The 23,379-nt window shown below is 43.4% G+C and overlaps 1 protein-coding gene across 2 annotated transcripts; it reads right to left on the bottom strand.

Annotated features, from left to right (window-relative positions):
* Positions 1–1,580: 1,580 nt before the first annotated feature.
* LY9 (lymphocyte antigen 9) lies at positions 1,581–22,276 on the bottom strand. 2 transcript variants are annotated; one of them, XM_068538317.1, is made up of 10 exons: positions 22,153–22,276; positions 16,926–17,252; positions 12,622–12,897; positions 11,761–12,099; positions 10,322–10,591; positions 9,121–9,228; positions 8,073–8,126; positions 4,780–5,096; positions 4,340–4,411; positions 1,581–2,015 (listed from the first exon to the last, which is right to left on the bottom strand). In XM_068538317.1, the coding sequence occupies exons 1-10, from the start codon at positions 22,274–22,276 to the stop codon at positions 1,947–1,949; spliced, it is 1,956 nt and encodes a 651-aa protein (XP_068394418.1). In that variant the 3' UTR covers positions 1,581–1,946. The 2 variants fall into 2 exon arrangements, with proteins under 2 accessions (XP_068394418.1, XP_068394419.1); XM_068538318.1 differs by having other exon boundaries at positions 4,780–5,054.
* Positions 22,277–23,379: the final 1,103 nt, after the last annotated feature.

The raw sequence follows: 23,379 nt of genomic DNA, 5'->3' as shown, positions 1-23,379 counted from the left end.
AGGTGGCATTGCATGGAGCCTTGTTCTTCAATTGCCCCACTCTGTATTTAAGGTATGAATTTAATATAGAACTGTGTTGTTATTTAGAGGCAGTCTAAATTTCTTTCCTGAATTAAATGTCTGGGTATCCTCCCTATTCTGTACTTTTCTTCTCTATAGCAGCCAAAGGGCACTCGTGGGCCATCAATAAACACGTCTGTTCAACTCCTGCTGGAGAGGAGTCTGGCTTCCTGGTAAGCTGTCAGTGTCTCCCAGCCTGCGTTCACACTGGAACCACAGATTCTAGGGTCCCCAGATCCCAGGGCCACTTAGTCTTGGGGGATAACCACTTGCTCATGCCCTGCCTGATTCCTCTCCCCTGCAGGTGTGTGGTTGGCCAGGCTAGCTTCTTCCTGGAGACAAGTGTGGACAGACCACATCCTGGAGAAAGTGTCAAGGGTAAAACTTGGAAAATATATGCAAAAGGAAGAGGGGGAGGAGCCGAGGCACCTATTAGGAGCTGAGCTGCTCAGTCAAGGAGTTTGGTGAGAAGAGGGAGTGGGAAATGATAGGGGTCACATCAGTTCAGATGAACACCAGAGATGTGGACCGTTGCCTGCTGCTGGCCTTTCACATGTCCTGAGTTGCATAGCTCTTGAACTGGCCAGATTTGTTTAAGGAGCAGAAGAGATCCTATGAGCCCAAGACCTTTTGGGATGCTCTATTCTGGAATGTAATAATGTACATCATTATCATCTTACATGTCTTTGTTGAGCTTCTGTGATAAAGCCTTACAAAGATAATTATCCATGCAATGACCAGCCAATGAGCAAAGCAGTAATTAAGCTCCTGCTGTGTAGGAAACACTGCCTGGCTCCCTGGGAGTACTCACTTCAGGCCACAGAAGTCATACTGACTCCATGGACCATGTGCAGGGGCGCATGACAGCGGAAGCACAGTATTCAAAAACATAAATGGGCTGCAAAGCACATGTAACGCAAGTGGACACGAGAGTATCATGAATGTAAGTCAAGGGCAGTGTACAAGCAGGGGGACAGGGCTGAGGCCACAATTTGGGGGAGAAGAGAGATATTATGGCTGTTATGCATCCAGACCTGACAATAAGGAGGGAAATTCTTTTGGGTAAATACGGGAGGCTTATACAGAAGACGCATTTTAAGCACTTAAAAAATATATCAAAAGAGTAGTACACACAAATGGTTTAAAAAATATCTGGCAGTACAAAAAGTATGCATTAAAAAAATCCCCAAGCCAATCCAGTTCCCTCCACAGAGGCAGCCCCTGATAAGATTTTTGTATTTCCTTTCAGAACTTTTCTTTATCTATATAAACATACAGTTATTTTTTTTATCCAACTGGTAGCATATGAAACACACTGTCCAAGACTTTGTTCTTTCCATTAACAATGTATCTTAGAGCTCATTCTATATTAGCACATATTAGTCTTTACTTTACTTTCTTTACAGAAGTGGCAAGTTTTGCCATTGCATGGGTATACTTTCATGTGCTTAACCAGATTCCTACTAAATGGACACTTAGGTTATTTGTAGCCTTTTATTTAAAAAAATACTACTGTGGTCATGATTTCACCTAGACCTTTGTGTCTGTAAGTGAGAATATCCGTTGGATTTATCTTAGCAGCTGTTTAGAGGAACATGTGAAGGTCCAGGTCCCCTTCAACAACATGACAAGCCTTGGCAGAGTTTTGAGGTGTGCATCTGAGTTGAGAGGCAGAAATAGTATGAGCATGCAAGGAGACAAATGGAGCCCAGATGTTGTCTGATCTGTTAATGGGTTTGGGAAGTCATGGGGGTGAGAGGAAGGGGGAGGCACGAATCCAGGCATCGCTGAGACACTGAAGGAAATTCTGAAGTGCTTCTGCCCGCAGGAGCCCCAGGCCCTATTAGGTCCAGCACTCCAACCTCATGGAGGGAAGCAGCTGCTTTTCAGGGGACATTTTCATAGGTAGATATTTCAGGAGACTCAAGGTCATTCTGTTGCGGTGCTGGCACCACCTGTGAGCCAAAAGACACACAATAATATGGTTAATAAAGCAATTATCCAAGCTGATGACAAGCATTTATGGAGAATCTCCTAATGGTGAGGGCCATGCGTTAGGCTCTTTGGAAGGGAGATATAAGACAGTTTAGTGCAGCAAATTGAGGGTGTTCAAAAATGACAATAAAAGGCCTTGCTCTCGTGAAGCTACAGTCTAATGATCCCAGTCTCTACCCTAGCGAGAGAAACAATACAGACATTTATATAAAGATAATTCAGGTGATAGAGGCTAAGTTCCAAAGTAATAGTCCAAACCATTAGACCTTCATATTCCAGAGGTTCTGAGGATCCCTTGTCTGAGAGTGTCCAGGAAAGGCTCTAAAGAGAAGATGAGACTTGAACTGATGCAGAAAGGAGGTTGGGTACCATCAATAGCTTGGAAATAGCACAAACCTTCTTTGAGAGATCATGCAGAGACAAGTGTCAGAAAATAACTAAAGTAGGTTTGAGAATTTCCTGGTCAAGTGGGAAATAATGGCCTTAGGAGACCCAGAACCAGAATTCCTGGTCCTGAAAATTCTGAGGGCAAGGAATAAATTCTTTCTAGAGTTTGGCTGAGGAAATGCACTGATTTCCACTTATATTGTGGGTGAGGGTGGTTTTAGGGGTCTTGAGTTCCTGGAGTGGTGTGGGAGTCATGCAGAACTGACCAGATAAGGTGGGGGGGGGGTCACATGACCATTCTGAAACTCAAAGCAGGGACTGCTGTCCATGACTTTAAGATTGACCAGTATTGACCCAAACACAAAGGGCCAGGCCCAAGCAGCTTTAGTGAACGTAGTCAACAGTACAGATTTGGCCTTGAGACCAAAGATAAAGTTCCTACCTGGCTAGGCATTAGGCCATGCTCTAGAAATCAGGACATGAGGCGGATGATGGTTGAACCAAACTGTGTATTTGCACAAGTGTTTACTGAGCAAATTCTACCCATCTTTTAAGGCCTAATCCAAATTACTTTTTTCATGAAGCCTTTCCTGGCTACCTCCATGCAGGGCTGTCTACCATTTCCAATGTCTGAAAAACCCTTGGGAACTGCACACATAATAAGCAGTCATGTAGAGTATTTTCTCTCCCCTTTCAGGTGACTAAATCAATCCAACTCTCCTACATCAAAGATAGATAACAAGTCTTCAAAGTCAAAAGCGGTGCCTTAAACATATTTGAATCCCCATAGCACTCAGCCCAGTTCTGGGCAAACAAAAGGTATTCAATAAATATCTACTGATTGATTCATCAATCACAGAGAAGTAGCATAATTGAAAAACTTGGAGAGTTAAAAAAAAATCTTGTTCGAACATATTACAGGGAGGAAATTCTGGGGGAGACTTGAAAGCAAAAGTATGAATGGACTCAATATTTTCAGGAAAGTGAAAGTGGAGTGGACAGCCAGATTCAGATCAAGGTTAATTGCTTAAGACTTTTCAGGATTATTTAAAAACTCCTTGTGGTTTTTAATATTGAAATTCCAACCACTATCTGTGTGAACTTAGGCAAATTTAATTCCTGAATCTCAGCTTCTCTGGCTATAAAGTTTGGATGACAGCACACTTGTAGAGTTGTTTTAAGGATCAGATGAGAATATGTTTGCTAATGTTTTGTAAACTGTAAAACTTTATATAAACTTATTATTAATGGGGAATTCTATGCTGAAGAGATGTTTTAACGCTCTAATGAAACCAAAGGGCTGTAGTTAATAGCACATATTCCAAAAAATCTTGGCATTAGACTGTTGGCTAATTTCCAGTTGTTTGGGGAAGTTGCCATTTTGATGGATTAGAGATAGATTTTTAGAGATAGATTTAGAAACATACATGGACCATACAGTGTTTGGGTTTACAGACTCTTATTCTGGTCAGTGTTAAGATTAATCAATATAAGATATCATTAAATGAATTAGAAATGTTCAGCTTTTGGCCACACCAAAATATATTATATTATATTTTAATATATTTTAATATATTATATATTTAATATATATTAATATAGTATATATTATATATTTAATATATATTAATATATTATATATTATATTTTATATTATATTTTCATATATTATTATATTATATAATATATTATATATTATATTATATTATAATATATTAAATATATTATATTCCAGATACAAATCAGGAATATTTGTTTCAGTATCTCTATGCACCATGGAGTGTGTCATGGGAGCACACAGTGAGTGGAACTTGAGCTCCTCTGCTTTCAGTTAAAATGGTCTGGGCAATATTTCCTCACTTTATGGGCCTTAGGATACAGAGAAACTTGTTCTCACCTTCTGAGGTTTCTGTATAGAGCAGTAGATTGTGGCTGACCTCTCTTTCTTCTGAGGAACTGGGGTCTGTCTCTGTAACAGACCAACACCAGGATATCCATAATCACCAGACGAGAGCTTTCCAGAGATTCGCCCTCAACTCTTGAGGAAAAGGGGCACCCCACCAGGTTCTGATTATACATAGAGGGTGGGAACTGCCTTAGTGCAGTGGAAACAGCGCCTCTCGTTTCCCAACACCTCCCTTATTTACGGCCCAAGAATGGGAGCGAAGTTCCTTCATTTCAAGGGACCCCAAGGTTGGTAAACATGGATAGAATCACAATTCTCTGCCCTTGCACCGCTGGTCCTGTCTCCCAGTTTGGAGAGATTAGTCTTCCAGGTTACTGGATGGTCCTAGAAGGGGGAGGGGGAGGGAAGGTGTACTGATCAAAAGAGCTCACCTGAAAGTCAAGGAACACCTGTGTATACACAGTTTCCCCTTCAGTCACAAGCGCCGGTGCCGTGTCATCTGGAGTGACGAGATCGTACTCTGCTTGCCCCTCAGAGTCATGTCCAGCATCCTCCTGAGTGACCAAATCACACACCTGGTCTCTTCCATTGACAGGTTGGTGCCTCTCTGTCCTCTCCTCATCCTCCTCAGTTGTTCCATTGCTGTCAGAGCTGCTGTCAGAGACGTGCCTGGCAGTCTTAGGGAAAGTGTCCACCTTCTCATACCCTTGGGAGAGCATGGAGTATACTGTGTGGTCAGCAGTGGGCTCTGGAACACATTGTGCAGGGTTGGTAAAACGTGTGCCAGCCCCCTTCTCTCTCTTGCTTTGTGCAAGGATCCAAGCTGCTCTGACTCCTACCCCAGACAAGGCCTAGAGAACTGGAGGAGAAGGTGTTTTCCTGTCTCCCCTCACAGGACTCCATTCCACTCCCCCTTCCTTCTTCCTTTCAAGCATTCACTTATTCATTCATTTGATAAGCATTCATCGAGTGTGTTACGTGATGGACTTAGGAGCTCTCAGTGAGCAGGACTGGCCCCGTTGGATAAACCATCCTAACTGCCATGACAGGTACTCTGGGGAAACACAAAGGTGAATTAGACCTGGTCTTGAAGGAGTACACTGTCTACCTGGGGGTCAGATCTATACATAAATCAACTAATGTAAGGCCAACTGTGACAAGTGTCATAGGAAAAGTATGAGGAAAGTACAGAAGTGAGAGGAGATGGTCTCTGGTTAGGAAGCAGAGAAGAACTTGTGAAGTGGCAGAATTAAGGTAGGCCTTGACATTGGGGCAGGACTTTGATGAATGACAGTGTATTCTTGGTGGAGAGAACAGCATGATTAAAGGCAGGTATGAAACCTGAGGCACCCTCTCTTTTGGGAAAGGATGATACTTAAAATATTTAACAACCACAATGTTTTGGGCATAGGACAATCAGAATGGGTGTCTGCTATGAACAACTGGGTGGATGTCTACTGCCTTTGGGGCATATCAAGCAACCCATTTGATCTAAGTGTAGAATAATAATGGCTCACATTTATTAAGTGCCCACTATGTGTCGGTCAGTGTTCTAAATGTTTTTCATGAATAAATTCATTTAACCTGCATAAAACCCCATGAAGCCTAGACAATAACTATTCTTATTTATGTTTCGCAGATGAGGAAACCGGAGCACATAAAGGTTGAATATTTGCCCAAGTAAGTGGGAGGGCCAGGATCTGAATGCAGGTAGTCTGGTCCCTGGTGTTCTTAACTGCTACTCAATACTGCCCCCTATGGGCTTTGTGTAGGAAAAAAGTAGACAAAAGTAGCGATAATCATAGTTACCACTTACTGAGTGCACACTGTGGGTGCTGCCCCACGCAGTCCTCACAGCAACTGAGAGGTTGGTGCCTTCATTTTGCAAAGTAAGGAAACTAAGGCTTAGAGACTGAATTGCCCAAGATCACTAAAAAGGAGGAGAGCTAGGATAGAAACACAGGATTATCTGACCTCAGGACTCATACACATGACCACTAGGTTATCTTGCCTTTTGAGTAACAGACAAAGCCATGAGGAGCCACTGATGGTTTTAGAGCAGTCAGAATTAAGCTTTGCAAAGGGGGAGCAGAAGGGATAGAAAGGAAAAGTTCTGGAGAGGGAATGGCCAGTTAGGAAATTATTACAATATTTCAGGGAAGAAGTTACAAGGAATGAGAGTGTCCGTTAATAAGGACTTGTTAAATAAATTAAGGTACATCTGTAGAATGGAATAAATGGGAGTCAGTCTTAATCTACGTATGCTAATATTGCTAGGATCTACTGTTAAGTTAAAAAAGCAGATTCAGAAAAATGTTATAGATGGCTCCCATGTGTGTAATCAAAGGAAGAATATATGGCTTGTAAATGCATTAAAATGCTCTGAAAGGATTTAAACATACATATATCTTAACAATGGAGGTCTCTTCAGGGATAGCTGGAGATTGGGATTTAGAAGGAGATTATTTTTGATTTATACCATGTGAATATGTGACTTTTCAATTAAAAAAAGAACCTGTTTAAAAAAACAAAAAATTGATGACAGCATGAACTCAGGCAGTGGCAGAGTCTCCAAAGAGGAAACTCTGAAGAGATAGTAGAGAAATAAAAGAAGCAGGCCTTGGGCACTGAGGAGATGTGCTGGGGGAGGGAGGAGGGACAGGAATGACAGTGGTGTCTCCAAAACTTTTTTATTCCTCCTCCTGTGCCCAGGGCGTCAAGGAAGGAGCGTTCAGGCTAGGGGAGACCAGGGTCTGTTCTGCCAGCTCTAAGGAGGAAGCTGGTGGGAATCTCCAAAGTCTAGCCTCATTTCCATTTCATGCCCCCTTTTTCTTGGTTACACTTTCCCATCAGAAAAGGCTTCAATGTTGGATTTCTGAGCCCCTGGATCCCCCACACATTCCCTCCTCCTATTCCATCTCCTTGGGGCATCCCCTCCATGAGAGGTGACATAGGGTTTTTTAAAGCAGGGTTTGACTGAGTGGCCAGAGTTTGAGGATTCCTTAGAACTCCAGAGCTTCAGAGTTCAAGGTGGTAGTTTAGGACACTGAGATTTGGGACTGAGAGAATAAGGTGTAGGCATCTCAGCTCTCCAGCCCAACACTCATCAGAACAGCTCCACTTTTACGTGCATTGTGATTTGGGGGTGTTGCATAATATTTTGTTTGAAGAAAGCATTCCTTAGCTTTTTCAAAAATTGGAAAAACCACTGCCTCAGTAATACTTACGGGTAATAGGTATCTAAACAGTCTTATGAGTTTTAATTTCAACTAAGTTTTAATTTTGCTTCTGTCACAGATTTACTGTTTCATCTGGTCTTTGTTTCTCCATTCTTGGAGTGGAGACGGTAAATTCATCCTCATCATGGGGCACATTCCAGTGATGGCAGTCAATGCCTGAGGAATCCTAGAGACACCGGAGGAAGGACTAGTTCTCCTAGCTCTGGTTACCATCTTTCAGGAGTTCAGCCTGGTTGTGGCTTTTGTTCTCCAAACCACTTTCCTTTTAACACGTTGCTTCTCAGACTTTAACAGGCATATGATTCACCTACAGATCTTTTTAAAATGCAGGTTGGTGTTCAGCATTCTGGGGTGGTACCCAAGAGTTGCGTTTCTAACAAGCCCTTGGGTGTACCCACGTTGCTGGTCACACATTGAGTAGCCCCACTCTGGAGCTTCCATCTGGCCTGGGAACCCCATAGCCTGTGTCATTGGTGATATATTACCTGGTATGTCAGCTGGAGCCTCAACTTGACTGGAACTGAAGGCTGGGGCTGAACCTGAGAAATCAAGTTAGAGAAGGGTTATCATTAGGGCTGTGAGGGGAGAGAGTCTCTGATTCTGTGAGAGTCAAAGGAGAGGGAGAGAGATTTCCGAGAACATAGGGAAAAGGCTTTAGGGAGGAGAGTGGACCCTGATGTGAGTACAAGCCCATGGGAAAGGATGGCCAGAGTCTAGGGTCATCTTCAGCTGAGGAGAATTCTCTGGAGCTTCCTGCCATCTCTCTGGAAGGGAGAGCTCTAACCCCTCTGTGGTAGCCACTCATCAGGTTGGTTTGCTGGCTCACAGTAATTCTTCCAGGGACCCTATATATTCTAACCAATCTGTTATTTCTGGGAACTACTCCATTTCCCACTTCAATACTGACATTCCAGAAGGAGCTACCAATCACAAACACTCATTCCATTGCCCACAGTGATTAGGCCAAGCAATAGTCACATGACCTAAAGCTGAGCCAATCAGAGAGATTTCTGAGGTTCTTCGAATTGGAGTTGGAGGGGAAACATCTTTTTCCCCTTTCTGGTGTCAGAACTACTAGTATGTGTGAGTCTGGAGCTACCAGTTGCTGTGTTTTGGTACATTCCACCCCCACCCCTGCCCTTCAGCCAGCTGTATTAAGAGAGTTAAGCTGGCTTATAGGGAAAAATAGGGATGAGAGATGGAGAGCTCTGGTGGCTTTTGAGTCTCTGGTGACATTTGTCTCTAGGTCAGCTCTTCTCTTCCTTGCCCATAGACTGATTATGTGAGTCTCCAAATAATAAACCACTCCCCTTGCACTTCTCCCCACCCTTTCTTGTCTAAGCTAGTTTGAGTTGGGTTTCAATTATTTGCAACTAAAGAGTCCCAACTGACACTCCTCCCCTATCATTCTGAGAAGAAATGAGGTCTTGGGAGAGAAGGGCTAGGAGGGAATTATGAGAGGACAAAGAAGTCTCCAGAGGTCTTGGGGAAATGGCCTAATGCTGGCAGATGTCATTGATCTCAGAAACTCACATCGTCCTTTTTGCTTCCAAAAGCACCATCCAGAGATCCCAAAGCACAGAAGGGTGAAAAGAACCATCAGGGAGAGCCCAGACCAAAATGCTGTCTTTCTCTCAGGTCCTGTGAAGAGGAAGTGAGTGATATCAGTAAAAATAACAACAAGGGAGTTGGGGCAAGCAATGGACAAAACATAAAGGCCATCCTACCTGCCTCTTAAAATCCCATACTATTGCAGGAAATATTCCTTTTCATTCATTCATTCATTCTACAGCTATTTATTGAGCAATCATATTCTAGGCAAGAAATTATAGCAGTAAGGCAGACACCGTCTCTGGGTAGAGAGGTTTATTGCTTGCCCAGTGTCACAGAGTTTTAAGTACCTGAGCTGGGATTTGAATGCAGGCTGTCAGATCCTAAAACACCCTTATCCATCACACTACACTGCCCCTCTCTATAAATGGCATAAGGAGAGTTCTAGACAGTGAATCCAGATTACTATTGATTGGAGCTCTAAAACCATTTGCCAGACACAGCCTGACCCAGCATTTTCACATCCTGGGTAGACCTTCCTTTTTTTCTACTTCTCTCTAGGGAAGAGCAGAGCACAGAACTCAGAGCCTCAATCCTGCTTCTGCTGTGTGACCTTGGTTAGTATGACTAAGGAATTAAATTGTCTATTTAATTTTAATTAATTAAAATTTAAATTAAAAATCAGCTACTCTATTCCTTATTGAAAAACTGATAAGTATATTTAGAACAACTCGGATATAAATATATTTTTTCAACTGCAAATTTTATGAAATCTGAATACAGATCAACTACTGTCCATGAGAATTTAGCACCTGAATTAAGATGTGCTGTAAGTGTAAAGTACATACTGGATTTCAAAGACTTAGTACAAACTGAAATGCAAATTATGTCGTGAATAATTCTTTGTATTGACTACATGTTGAATTGATGATATTTTGGATATATTGGGTTAAATAAAATATATGATTAAAATTAATTTTACCTGTTTCTTTTTGCTTTTTCTAATATGACTATTAAAAATTTAAATTACGTATGTGGCTTCCATTATATTTCTATTGGAATGTGCTGCTCTAAAGACTCTCACTCACACTCCCTCACTGCACTTTATAAAGAACCACTCAGAATGAAAACTCTTGGGTCCACGGACTCAAGGCTCTGAGGTCTGGCTGAACAGGAGAGCAACCTGGACAGAGGTCCCTAGAAAGAAACTGCTGGGAGCTGTTGCTGACAGGATTGCTGGCTCTGCACGTGAAGCTGGGGTGTTTTTCTCCACTTCTCCAGGAGACGCTGAGGTGGGCTCCCCCTTGGGACACGACAGCTCCTTTCTGTAGGGGGCTCCATCTGTATGTCACGTTGTGTCCACTGTCCTCCACTGAGCATGTCAGGCTGACCCTGCAGACGCCGTCCTCTGTGAGCCCGAGGTTCCCGGTGACTTTTGGCTTCTTCAGCCTCCCTATGTGAGGAGAAAGGCAGACCAGATGTGGAGTCAGGCCTGCACACTGGGCAGTTACCATTCAAAATATATTCATAAAGTTGTGGGTTGACATTGCCTTAGGGCTGGGAAGGTGCCTCCAGGCGTGCACCTGGACTTTCCTTTGATAGCTCTAAAATCTCGGACTCATCACTTTACTCATCTTTGGTCCTTGGAAATAGAGGAGTTAATGAAAAGTGAAAAAAGATACCCCATCATTCTATACAGTATACTGTGAAGAACAAGCAAACCAATCAACACAAATAAGCACAACACTTCCAAGTGCCCTGAGGCCCTTCAAGGCTTACATTCTGTGGTCCCATCATCTAATTTGTTTACTTACATGAGATAAGGAATATGGAGAGGTGAGCACAGCACTGTCACAGAGTAAGCACTTAATAAATGTTAACAATTTTAAAAGCAACGTAAGACTGGCACTCTTTGTTCCCAATTTCTTATTCTTTTTACTTGATCTTCTTCCTGGTTCTTTGATATTTGAGTCACAGTAGGCAATAGATGTGAACTAGTGGACTTGCATATTTTAACACGACCATGGTCAGTGACACTTTTCTCATGTACTGAGACACCAACATGCCCAGGCAGGGGATAGGTTGACCATGTCTGAATGGTACAGGTGAAGGAGCTGGCAAATATAAATTATCCAAACCGTCCAGCTAAGCTCCTGTGAAGCACAGGGCTGAGAAGGAAGACTCTGAGTTCTTTCCCTCACACTCAAGGAAGCCAAGTAGCCTTCCAAGCTCTGGGGGGTCACAGGACAATAAAGGCTTTCTCCTCAGTCTTCTATGATTTTACCCAGCCAGCTCTGTCTGTATGCAAAATGATAATGTTCTATAAAAATACAGGTTGGAGAGTTCCTTGTCCCACCCAATAATCAATGCAGGAGGACAGGGCAAGTACCAGAAGTTGGCTGATTGAGGCTTAACTGGAAGCCTAGAAGAAGGGGGCCTGGGCCAGGGGAATTTGCCCAGCTGCTGATTGTATTGTCCTCCTGTGAACTGACTGGTGTGAACTGAGTAGCTGTCCTGTGGGTCTGAGGCATTTTGTAGGAGGAGGGAGGTGGGATAGGCAGCAAGGAGGAGAAACCTTTCAGGGAATGAATCTAATGATGGGTGCTCTACTCAGAAACTCACGGTAGATGCTCAGGTTGATATGTTTTGTGCTGGCAACTCTGGCGTTTGAGCACACATAGGCGTGGTAGGGGCCGGCGTCCTCCATCTTCAACTGGCCAATCTTTAGGGAGTAGTCCTGGCTGGAGACCCACGCCGTGTTCTGATTTGGATCCTTGAACTTAATGAGTTGATTGGCTATTGCTTCTTCTCCCCACTCTTTGCTGATAATAGAGGTGTTAAACATCCAGACAACGTTGTCTATGTGCTGACTGTGCGGGAGCGCCAGGGACAGGGTGATGGACTCCCCCAGGATCCCCGCCACTGTCTCCCCCATTTGTCCTCCTCTGGAAGCTCCTAGATCTGTAGCCAGAGGTGAGACATTGCAGTTTCAGACACTGGTCTCGATCCCTTGACCCTCAGCCTGCCTAAAGGGGACCATAGCCCAATACACCCTCCTGCCCAGGCCTCCTTCCCCCTTTCTCTGATGAGGCATCCCTGCTGCTTTCCCATGACCACTTGTCATGCACAGGTATGCACATGGCTCTGCCTATTGCATACCCAGGCCTCTCCTGCCCTCTCTGCCCTTCTAAGGACACCCTAGGAGACACCCCTACCCAAGCAAAGAGCAATCTGGATTTCTGCATCCATACTCTCTTTTCCTCTCTTGTGTTATAGCCCCTTAGAGTTTCACAGTGCCCTGGGAGTTCCCAAGTCCCCTGCCAGTCTCTCTCAGGCTCCTGAGGGTAGAGAAAAAGGGATTTTCGGGCCTGTTCTCTTACCTCCCTACCTCATCTCTGTCCTGCCAGAATCCTGGGGTTTAGACTCTATAGCTGCTTAGACTGTTTCTGGAATCCCCTGGAGGGCCTTAGTGGAGCCAGTTACCTGTACAGAACTGCCAGGCATGGACAGGGCGGGAGTTGCTCTGGCTGACTGGGTTCTTGGCTCTGCAGATGTATGGCAGGTCTGAGTCACAGGGCAACCAAGAGATGGTGAGACTAGGCCCCACCCAGGATTCAGAAGCATGGGGATCCCTCGAAGTCCAGTAGTACTGAACATCTTCCCCTGCCCCCTTCACGGAGCATACCAGGGTGATGTTACAGGAGGCGTTCTCAGACATGTTCACAGACGTCATGGTGACTCGGGGCTCCTGCAGCTGTTCTGCAGGAACAAGGGCAATAGGAAGACTACTCAGAATGCTTCCCCAGCAGGAAAGGGCTAAGTGAAAAAGATGGTGATGGTAGAGGAGCTGGGGGCCGAAGGAAGAGGCCAGCATTATCTGTTCCAGTGGGAAGTCTTTTTTTTTCTCTTTGTATCCCATGCAAGCTAGGTTGCCTTTCCTCAGTGCTTCCATAGTATCCTCTACAGCTGTTATCACCAAGACTCAACATGACAATAGTCTGATTACTTCTCTCTCTCCCCCACCAGTTAGTGAATTCCTTGAGGACAGAGCCAGTGTCTGTGCCTGAACATCTAACATCTGCCTGGTGCATGAAAGACACTCATGAATGTTTGGTAAATAAATGGATGAATGAGTCAGCCCCAAACACTGGGGATTTGGAAGCTCTGCCTCTATAATTTGAGTTGCCCTTGCCTTTTGGTCTAGATTTGGGACCCACTGTGCTTCCAGACTTTCTTCCTGGTCCTCTCCTTTCCTTTTGTTCCATCTCCTCTGTTCATAGCCTGTGTGTGTGTGTGTGTGTGTGTGTGTGTGTGTGTAAGTTCATTTTCTTTTTCTTTTTTGAATAGGCAATACATACATAAAATTGAAATTGCAAAGATACAAAAAGGTACACATGCACACACAAAAAAACAAGCTTTCTTGCCCCAGCCACCTAGTTCCTCTTCCCAGGAATTATTGTTCTTGGAGGCAATTACTGTTAGGAGATTCTTGTTGATCTTCCCAGAGATATTCTACTTGTAGACACATATATATAATAGCATGCTGTACATATTGTCCTGAAGCTTTTAAAAATTTTAATAATATATCTTGGAAATTGTTGTATGTTAGTACATATTAAGTTGATTCATTCTATTTCTGTTAACTGCATAGAATTCCATTTCCTTAATATATCCAGAGCACCCTAAAAATCATTCAGAAAGATCAAACAATCCAATAGAAACATGGTGTTATAGGCTAAATTCTGTCCCCACAATGTTCGTATGTTGAAATCCTAACCCCAAGTACCTCAGAGTGTGATTGTATTTGGATATAAGACTGTATTTGGAAACGGAGGTAATTATTTTAAAATAGGGTCATTAGGATGGTCCCTAATCCAACATGTCTGGTGTCCTTATAAGAAGAGGAGATTAGGACAGAGACAACACAGACAGAGAGACAACCATCTGAGGACATAGGGAAAGAAGGTGGCTGTACGCAAGCCAGGGAAAGAGGTCTCAGAAGAAACAAAACCTGCTGACCTCGTGACCAGCCCCAGATTTGTGAGAAAGTAAATCTCTGTTGTTTAAGTTACTCAGTCTGTGCTATTTTGTTATCGCAACCCTAGCAAACCAACACAGATTTTAGCACCAGAACTGGGGTGCTGCTGTAATGAATACCCAAAAATATTGAAGTGGCTTTGGAACTGGTTAACGGATAGAGGCTGGCAGAGTTTTAAGGTGCATGTTAGAAAAAGCCTAGATGGTCTTCAAGAGACAGTTCATAGAAATATGGATGTTAAAGGTGATTCTGGTAAGAGCTCAGAAAGAAAAGAAGAGACCTGTAGAGAAAACTTCTATTATCTCAGAGATAGACATATTATTGTCAATATAACATTGGTAGAAAGATAAACATTAAATGTGTGGCTGGTAAGGTAATAGTTGAAAATGAAGAGCCTGTTATTGGAGGAAAGGTGATACTTATAAAGTGGCAAAGAACTAAGACAAATTATGTTCTAGTGTTTTGTAGAAAGTAGAACATTTAAGTGATGAACTGGGTGTTTAGTTAAGAGGATCTCCAAGCAAAGTGTTGCGGGCACTGCCTGTTTTCTCCTTTTGCTTGTAGTAAAATGTGAGAGAAGAAAGATAAATTGAGGAAGGAATTGTTAAGCAAGAAGAAACCAGAATTTAAAGATTTGGAAAATTCTCAGCCTATCTATAGAGCAAAAAATGAGAATTTGTGTCTGGAGAAAACACTGAGAGTATGGATAGACAATGGTGTAATTCAAGGATCCAGTCAACCATTTCAGTAGAAATTCTGCCACCTTGGACTGAAGGGACACAGATGGGACAAAATGAAGGAAGGCTGTCAGATTTGGGGGATTTTACAGGATAAGCCAATAGAGATGTCCAGCTGAGACCATGCTTTATCCTTCAAGAAAAGGGAAGAATGACCCCAAGGGCAGTTCAGAGGTTGACAGGTCTGCCACTGGCGCCACAGGCCTAAAGGGCATAGGCCCAGGGGCCATTGGTGAGGTGGTTTCCTCCTTGGTTCCAGGGGGCAGGGCTGCTGGCCAGGGCCCAGGGCCAAGGGGTGTGGCTGTCACCCCAGTGGACCAGAAGGATAAATCATAGAGCCAAAGGGGATTATTCTCAGACCTAAGAAGATGTGGAGACTTCCCTAGGGTCGCAATTGTTAAGAATCCGCCTGCCAATGCAGGGGACATGGGTTCGAGCCCTGGTCCGGGAAGATCCCACATGCCGTGGAGCAACTAAGCCCATGCGCCACAACTACTGAGCCCGTGTGCCACAGCTACGGAAGCCTGTGCACCTAGAGCCCATGCTCCACAAAAAGAGAGGCCACTGCAATGAGAAGCCCACGCACTGCAACAAAGAGTGGCCCCTGCTCGCTGCAACTAGAGAAAGCCCGCACGCAGCAACAAAAAACCCAATGCAGCCAAAAATAAATATATAAATAAATAAAATTTATTAAAAAAAAAAAAAGAAAATACATCATCAAAAAAAAAAAAAAGATGTGGTATATATACACACAATGGAATATTACTCTGCCATAAAAAAAGAATGAAATAATGCCATTTACAGCAACATGGATGGACCTAGAGATTGTCATACTGAGTGAAGTAAGTCAGACAGAGAAAGACAAATATCATATGACATCACTCATATGTGGAATCTAAAAAAAGGGTATAAATGAACTTATCTACAAAATAGAAATAGAGTTGCAGACGTAGAAACTAAACTTATGGTTACCAAGTGGTAAGGGGGGGGATAAATTGGATTGACATATACACACTACTATATATAAAAGAGATAACTACCCCAATAAAATTTTTTTAAAAAATCTAATAGAATTTGCCCTAATAGGTTTTAGACTTGTTTGGGACCTGTGACCCATTTCTTCTTTCAGATTTCTCCCTTTTGGAATGCAAATATCTATGTTGTGCCTGTCCCATCATGAAAGCAGGTAACTTGTCTGGTTTCAAAGGTTCACAACTGGAGAGGAATTTTGCCTAGGATGACTTATACCTCAAGTCTCACTTATACATGATTTAGATGATATCTGGATAAGATTTTGGACTTGATGTTGGAATGGGTTAAGACTTTGGGGGCTGTTGAGATGGGGTGAATGTATTTTGTGAGAAAGACATGAGTTCTGGGGGGCCAGAGAGCAGAGTGTTATGGGCTGAATCAAAATTCATATGTTGAATTCATAATCCCTATTACCTCAGAATGTGACTGTATCTGGAGATAGAGATTTTAAAGAGATAATTAAGTTAAAATGGGGTTGTAATGTGGGCCTTAATCCAGTATGACTGGTGTCCTTGTAAAAAGAGGAGACTAAGACACAGTCAACACAGATAGAGGGACGACCATGTGAGGACACATCAAGAAGGTGGCCATCTGCAAGCCAAGGTGTGAGTCTCAGAAGAAATCAAACTTGCTGACACCTTGACCCTGGGCTTCTACCCTCTAGAATTGTGAGAAAATAAATTTTTGTTGTTTAAACCACCCAGTCTGTGATATTTTGTTATGGCAGCCCTAGCAAGCTAATACCGATGGATAAAGGATATTAATAGAGAGTGAGAATCCAAATGTCAGAAAAGAGAATCCAAATAGCTCTTAAACACATTTTGGCTGTTCTTCACTCTTGACATCTGTATTTACGGAATTGGGTGAAAATGACCAATGTGATAGTTCTCTTTGTCCTAGAGAGATTAATTCCTGGAGAGGAAAAAACCCTGCTTTTAAAAATAAAAGGTCAAAACCCACAGACGCTCTCTGGAACTCACCATAGATAGACAGGGTGAATTTCTCACTTGTGGTGACTTCAGAATTCTTTTGGTTTATCTGGGCTTTGTAGGATCCTGCATCTTTCAGAGTCAGCTTGTTGATAGACAAGGAGTTGTTCTGGGTGATGTTTATTCGCCCCTGGTAGCTTTTGTCTATAAAGATAATCTTTCCTCTTGCATCCGCTAAAGCCAAAGCTTCTTGGGGACCACTCCAGGCGATGTGCTCAATTTCTGTGTCTACTGAAATGTTCAGGGAGAGACTCACCGAACCCCCTAGAATCCCTTTCACCACTGTTGGGGCTGAGTCCTCTTCAGAGGCTCCTAGCCCTGCAGAGACAAAAGAGGGACTTGGAGGAGGAACTGGAGCCCTCAAGCCAGCGTTCATTTGTTTGTTCGTTTATTCATGCATGCGTGCATTCATTCATTCAATAAACACATATTGGTAATAAATGCCAGATGTTGAGAAATGAAATGATATTTTGGCTGTCCTCCCTCTAGATCCATTGCTTAGCAAATGGACCTCATTCATCCATTCGTTCACTTCCCAAACATCCTCTCCCAGGAATGTAGCTACAATAATCAGTAAAACAGACTTTATACGTTTCTATCCCTACAGGGAAATTAGCATTGTGACTTTCGATGAATTTCTGAATTTCTCTGAGAATCAGTCTACTCATCTGTAAGACAGAAATGTTCACACCTGTACCATCTTCCTCCAAGAATGTGGTCGAGAAGAAATAAAATCAGGTTGCTGTAAATCATAAAGAACTAATGAAGTAAAAAATGGAGCATCTTTAAAAAAACAAGATGGATTGATGGACGGCTAAAAGGGTGGGTAGAAGAATAGGTGTGTGATAAAGCAAGTAAAGTAAAACACCAGTGACAGAACTGAGCTGGGAGGTATCTGAGTGTTCACTGCAAAATTCTTTCAAGTTTTCTGTACGTTTGAGAATTTTCATAATAAAATATTGGGAATAAAAGGAGCATCTCTCACCTCTATTATCAACTTACCTTTCCCTCATTGCCCACGGATCTCAGCCTGACTTTGGCTTGGCCAGGGAAATCTGGTCTGTGCTTGGGAACAAGGTTTGGGGTTGAGAATAGGTAGGTAGCATTGATTCAGCCCCTGATTTCCTCATCTCAGGAAAGACTCAGATCTCTGATAACCATTGTTACCAAGGGTTCCAGAGACCTGACATTTGGCCACGGCAGCTTATTTCCTTGTAGAGGTCCTGTGAGTATCCGCTGGGTGACCCCAGCCTGGATTCCCAGATTCCAGGGCTTCTGAGGCTCTAGAGAGTGCTCTGTAAACCCTAGACCAACTCAGATGGGTTCAGGACCCAGACTACACCAGGAATTCTGGGTGGAAAAATATGTAGAAAATGTTAGAGAGAGAGGAGTGTCCAAAGTACAGCCTAGAGGGATGGGAAAAGGTTGAAGTGTGTTCAGAAAGCCTAAAGGTTACAGCTTCTGTAGACACAGAGAAGAGATTGGTGCAGGCCAAGGGGGTCTCTGCCCAGACCCCCATCAGCAGAGCACTTGGACCTTGTGGCGTGGTAGCTAGGGAGGACACAGGACTAGGAACCCTGGACATGAAAGGGTCAGTTCAGGTAGACTCTGGGGGCAGATTCAGAAGACAGAAGCTTAGCTGATGTGATGTTGGTTTGAGGTTGCCTAAAAGAGAGCTCTTCTCATCCAGAAGACACTGCTTATGATTGCTATGTGTGTATTAGGCACTTTGTAGAAATCACTTCATTTAATCCTCAAAATTATCTGATAAGTAGCCCTGTTCTTCTGATAAGGAACTGAAATTTAGAGAGTTTAAGCCACTTGCCTGAGATCACAGATTTGGTCAGTTGCAGAGCCCAGATTCTATGTACATGATGCCCCGGAGTATAGAGGCCAAAAGCACTCACCACCCTATCCTGGAAGCCCAGAGGTGCTGGGTCTTGGCTGGGTTCATATGAACATGTTTTGATATCATCTTTCCTCACATCAACGATAAACAAAGCCTCTCATACTGTCAGTGGGAGGAGCAGGATGTGGTCCTGATCATATTGTAACAGAGTGCTACATAGCTCCCTGCAGAGTGACAGGAGTCCCAGGTATCATCCATCTTATTTTTGAACTACATCATTTGACAAATAATTAAAGGGGGGTTCAAAGATTGTGATAACTGAATTTGACTTGCCCACCCTTTAATAGTGTCTGAGAATAATGTACTTAACAGTGATTATCATAATAACAAACATAGCTTCCACCAACTACGTGCCAAGCACTGTACACATACCATCTCTATCTATAAAACAGTCTTGCATAATACATCTTATTATTTGTATTCTACACTTAGGAAATAGAGTATGAAATTAGAACACTCCTTAACACCATACACAAAAATAAACTCAAAATGGATTAAAGACCTAAATGTAAGGCCAGACACTATCAAACTCTTAGAGGAAAACATAGGCAGAACACTGTATGACATTAATCACAGCAAGATCCTTTTTGACCCAGCTCCTAGAGAAATGGAAATAAAAACAAAAATAAACAAATGGGACCTAATGAAACTTAAAAGCTTTTGCACAGCAAAGGAAACCATAAACAAGACCAAAAGACAACCCTCAGAATGGGAGAAAATATTTGCAAATGAAGCAACTGACAAAGGATTAATCTCCAAAATTTACAAGCAGCTCATGCAGCTCAATAACAAAAAAATAAGCAACCCAATCCAAAAATGGGCAGAAGACCTAAATAGACATTTCTCCAAAGAAGATATACAGATTGCCAACAAACACATGAAAGAATGCTCAACGTCATTGATCATTAGAGAAATGCAAATCAAAACTACAATGAGATATCATCTCACACTGGTCAGAATGGCCATCATCAAAAAATCTAGAAACAATAAATACTGTAGAGGGTGTGGAGAAAAGGGAACACTCTTGCACTGTTGGTGGAAATGTAAATTGATACAGCCACTATGGAGAACAGTATGGAGGTTCCTTATAAAACTAAAAATAGAACTACCATATGACCCAGCAATCCCACTACTGGGCATATACCCTGAGAAAACCGTAATTCAAAAAGAGTCATGTACCAAAATGTTCATTGCAGCTCTATTTACAATAGCCAGGACATGGAAGCAACCTAAGTGTCCATCAAGAGACGAATGGATATAGAAGATGTGGCACATATATACAATGGAATATTACTCAGCCATAAAAAGAAATGAAATGGAGGTATTTGTAATGAGGTGGATGGAGTTCGAGTCTGTCATACAGAGTGAAGTAAGTCAGAAAGAGAAAAACAAATACAGTATGCTAACACATATATATGGAATCTAAGGAAAAAAAAAAAAAAAAAGGTCATGAAGAACCTAGTGGCAAGACGGGAATAAAGACACAGACTTACTAGAGAATGGACTTGAGGATATGGGGAGGGGGAAGGGTAAGATGTGACAGGGTGAGAGAGTGGCATGGACATATATACACTACGAAACGTAAAATAGATAGCTAGTGGGAAGCAACCGCATAGCAGAGGGAGATCAGCTCTGTGCTTTGTGACCACCTAAAGGGGTGGGATAGGGAGGGTGAGAGGGAGGGAGATGCAAGAGGGAAGAGATATGGTAACATATGTATATGTATAACTGATTCACTTTGTTATAAAGCAGAAACTAACACACCATTGTAAAGCAATTATACTCCAATAAAGATGTTAAAAAAAAAAAAAAGAAATAGAGGCTCACACACGTAAGAAATGATGGAGCAAGGACTTAATTTCAAATATTCCTGGTACTAAAGCTTGGGGCGGGGGGTCAAAACTTTTCACCCTACTGCCTCCTAAGTTCCTGAAACAACTCCTTGGAAACACAAAAGCATCAAGGAAACTCCCTTCTAGACCCAAACAGTGAGGTTTGAGGTAACCCTAATTGGTGGAGCCAGACAGAGGGAGATGTCTCTTTGCCCTGAACTGTTTGAAATTCCCTGCATTGACCATCTGAGGCTTGGAGGTCGTTGGATGTGGCTAATTCCAGGTTTATCCAACATAACCAAGAAGCACCTCGAGAGTTGGGTGTGGATATAAACAGCCCTGCTGCCGCCTGTGTTTTTATGGTGAGCAAGGATGAAATAGAAAGTGAAGAGGGGGGGCTTCCCTGGTGGCACAGTGCTTAAGAATCCACCTGCCAATGCAGGGGACACGGGTTCGATCCCTGGTCTGGGAAGATCCCACACGCCACAGAGCAACTAAGCCCTTGCGCCACAACTACCGAAACCCATGCGCCCTAGAGCCCATGCTCTGCAGCGAGAGAAGCCACAGCAATGAGAAGCCCGCGCACCGCAACGAAGACCCAACACAGCCAAAAAAAAGTGAAAGGAGGTCAAACTAAAATTCAGCCTTGAGGTCTAGGCTCCCTCTACCCCCATACATGCATCTAAGAGTTTTCTAGAGTTTTCCTCACTGCCCATGCCCACCTCCATCCTCACTGCTGTCAGGTCCTTAGTGCTACCTGCATTATCCTCCCTGAATCCCTGGTGAGGAAGCAGGATTCCAGATGGACAGTAACCGTCACAGCCACATCCAATGACCTCCAAGCCCAGGTGGTTGAGATCCTCCCTGGGGTACTGGGTCAGCTCTGCCCACTGGAGAGGGGTGACCCAGGCCATGCTCTTGAGAAATGTTTCTCAGAAACTAGCAGGACTTGGGTCTTGAAGGGGAGGTAGGATGGTGGGGAGAAAGGATATTCACATAGAAGCCACCTAGCCGAGGGCAACCAGACCATCTCCAGATCCCCAACGAAGCCTCCATACATGTGATAAACAAGGCAGGATGTAGAAAGAAGCTCCAGCAGTTCTATCCCTCCCTAGGAAATTGACAGGTGGTTTATCTTCAGGACAAGTTCCCTGTATCTCTCTGTGTGTTTTACCCACAGTGCGTAGGGAACAAACTCAACACCCAGTATTTCTTAGCAGGAAAATGTGAGGGTGAGAGGAATAGAGTCTGAGCCCAGAGTTATTTGTGACCGGGGCTAGAATGTCACCTATTCATGGTATGTAACTATGCATACTCACACACACACATGCAGAGCTCAGAGTAAGGTGGAACTTGCAGAATCATTACCAAAAGGAGAAGCATTTCCTGCTTTTAACAATTAGAATCCCCAGCAGAAATGTGACCAGCCTCAGAGGAATACCAGTAGCAAGCAGCAGTGGCCATAGTGTGGACTTACCCATGAGCAGGAAGAGGAGAGGGGTCCACAGAAAGGGAGAGGATATGTGTTGCTGACTCTTTGGTGGCTTACTGGAGAAAGGTTGTAGAGCCCAGCCATCTGTTTGTCTCCCTGGGCTCGCCATGATGATCTACTTTCAGATAACATGCTGAAGGAGGAAATACCACAGCTTCCGCAATTGCATGTGTGTGTGTGTGTGTGTGTGTGTGTGTGTGTGTGTGTGTGTGTGTCCCAGGGAGGGTTGTTTATACCCAGCACCACCAGCTCCTCCCACATGCTCAGGCTGGGGTAGAGGTCCCAAGTCGATTAATAACCTTCATGGGATTTGCAAACCAACAGCGGCTATCACTTGCTTCAGCCTCAGGAGACTTAGGTTCTAAACTTGGCTCTGAAGATGCAGCTTAAAGATCTCTACCTCCTGGTATTCATGCCCTAGTGTAATCACCTCTTCTTGAGTGTGGGATAGATTTTGTGACTTGCTTCTAGTGAGCAGAATGTGGCAGAAGGGATGGGATGTGGCTTCCATCTTGGGCTCTCTTTCTCCACCCCCATCCCTCCTTGAGCTCATGCGAGGAGCCAGGTATTATGCTGTGAACTGCAGGTCCCCAAGATAAGGAAGGCCTCCAGCCAGCATCCAGCATGGAACTAATGTCTCTGGCCAAAGGTCGATGAGAACCTGAGACCTGCCAAGAGCCACAGGAATGAAATTGAAAGTGGATCCTCCCCTAGGAGGGCCTTGAGATGACTGCAGCCCTGGCTGACACCTTGACTGTAGCTTAGTGAGGGACCCTGAGCCAGAGGCACCCAGCTAAGCTGTGCCTGGATTCTTGATCCACAGAAGCTGTGAGATGATAAATGTTTATTGTTTTAAGCTGCTAAGTTTTGCAGTTTGTTACACAGCAATGGATAACTAATACAATGGTCTAATAAATTCCCTATTTTGCTTAAGCCAATTTGTGTTGGCTTCCTGTCAATGCAACTGAAAGACTTTGAATTAATCCTGAAAAAACACCAGGGAAACTGTGCTGAGGATGGATGTTGCAGGTGACAGTTGTAGAACTGGCTGAGTTGAGAAGGTAAGTTGGGGAAGGGGTAGCATAATTCCCTTTATTTGCCTTGGAAAGCTGACTTCTTCTTTTAATTGATAGTGTAATAGCTGGTTAAGCTGTAGCTTGTTGTATCTTGAGATTTATATGTTTACTTAGGCTATAACCTTAGAGGACTTAG

Source organism: Eschrichtius robustus, chromosome 3, assembly GCF_028021215.1.
Source record: "Eschrichtius robustus isolate mEscRob2 chromosome 3, mEscRob2.pri, whole genome shotgun sequence".
Lineage (NCBI taxonomy): Eukaryota > Metazoa > Chordata > Mammalia > Artiodactyla > Eschrichtiidae > Eschrichtius > Eschrichtius robustus.
This window is presented reverse-complemented; position numbering and strand designations above follow the sequence as displayed.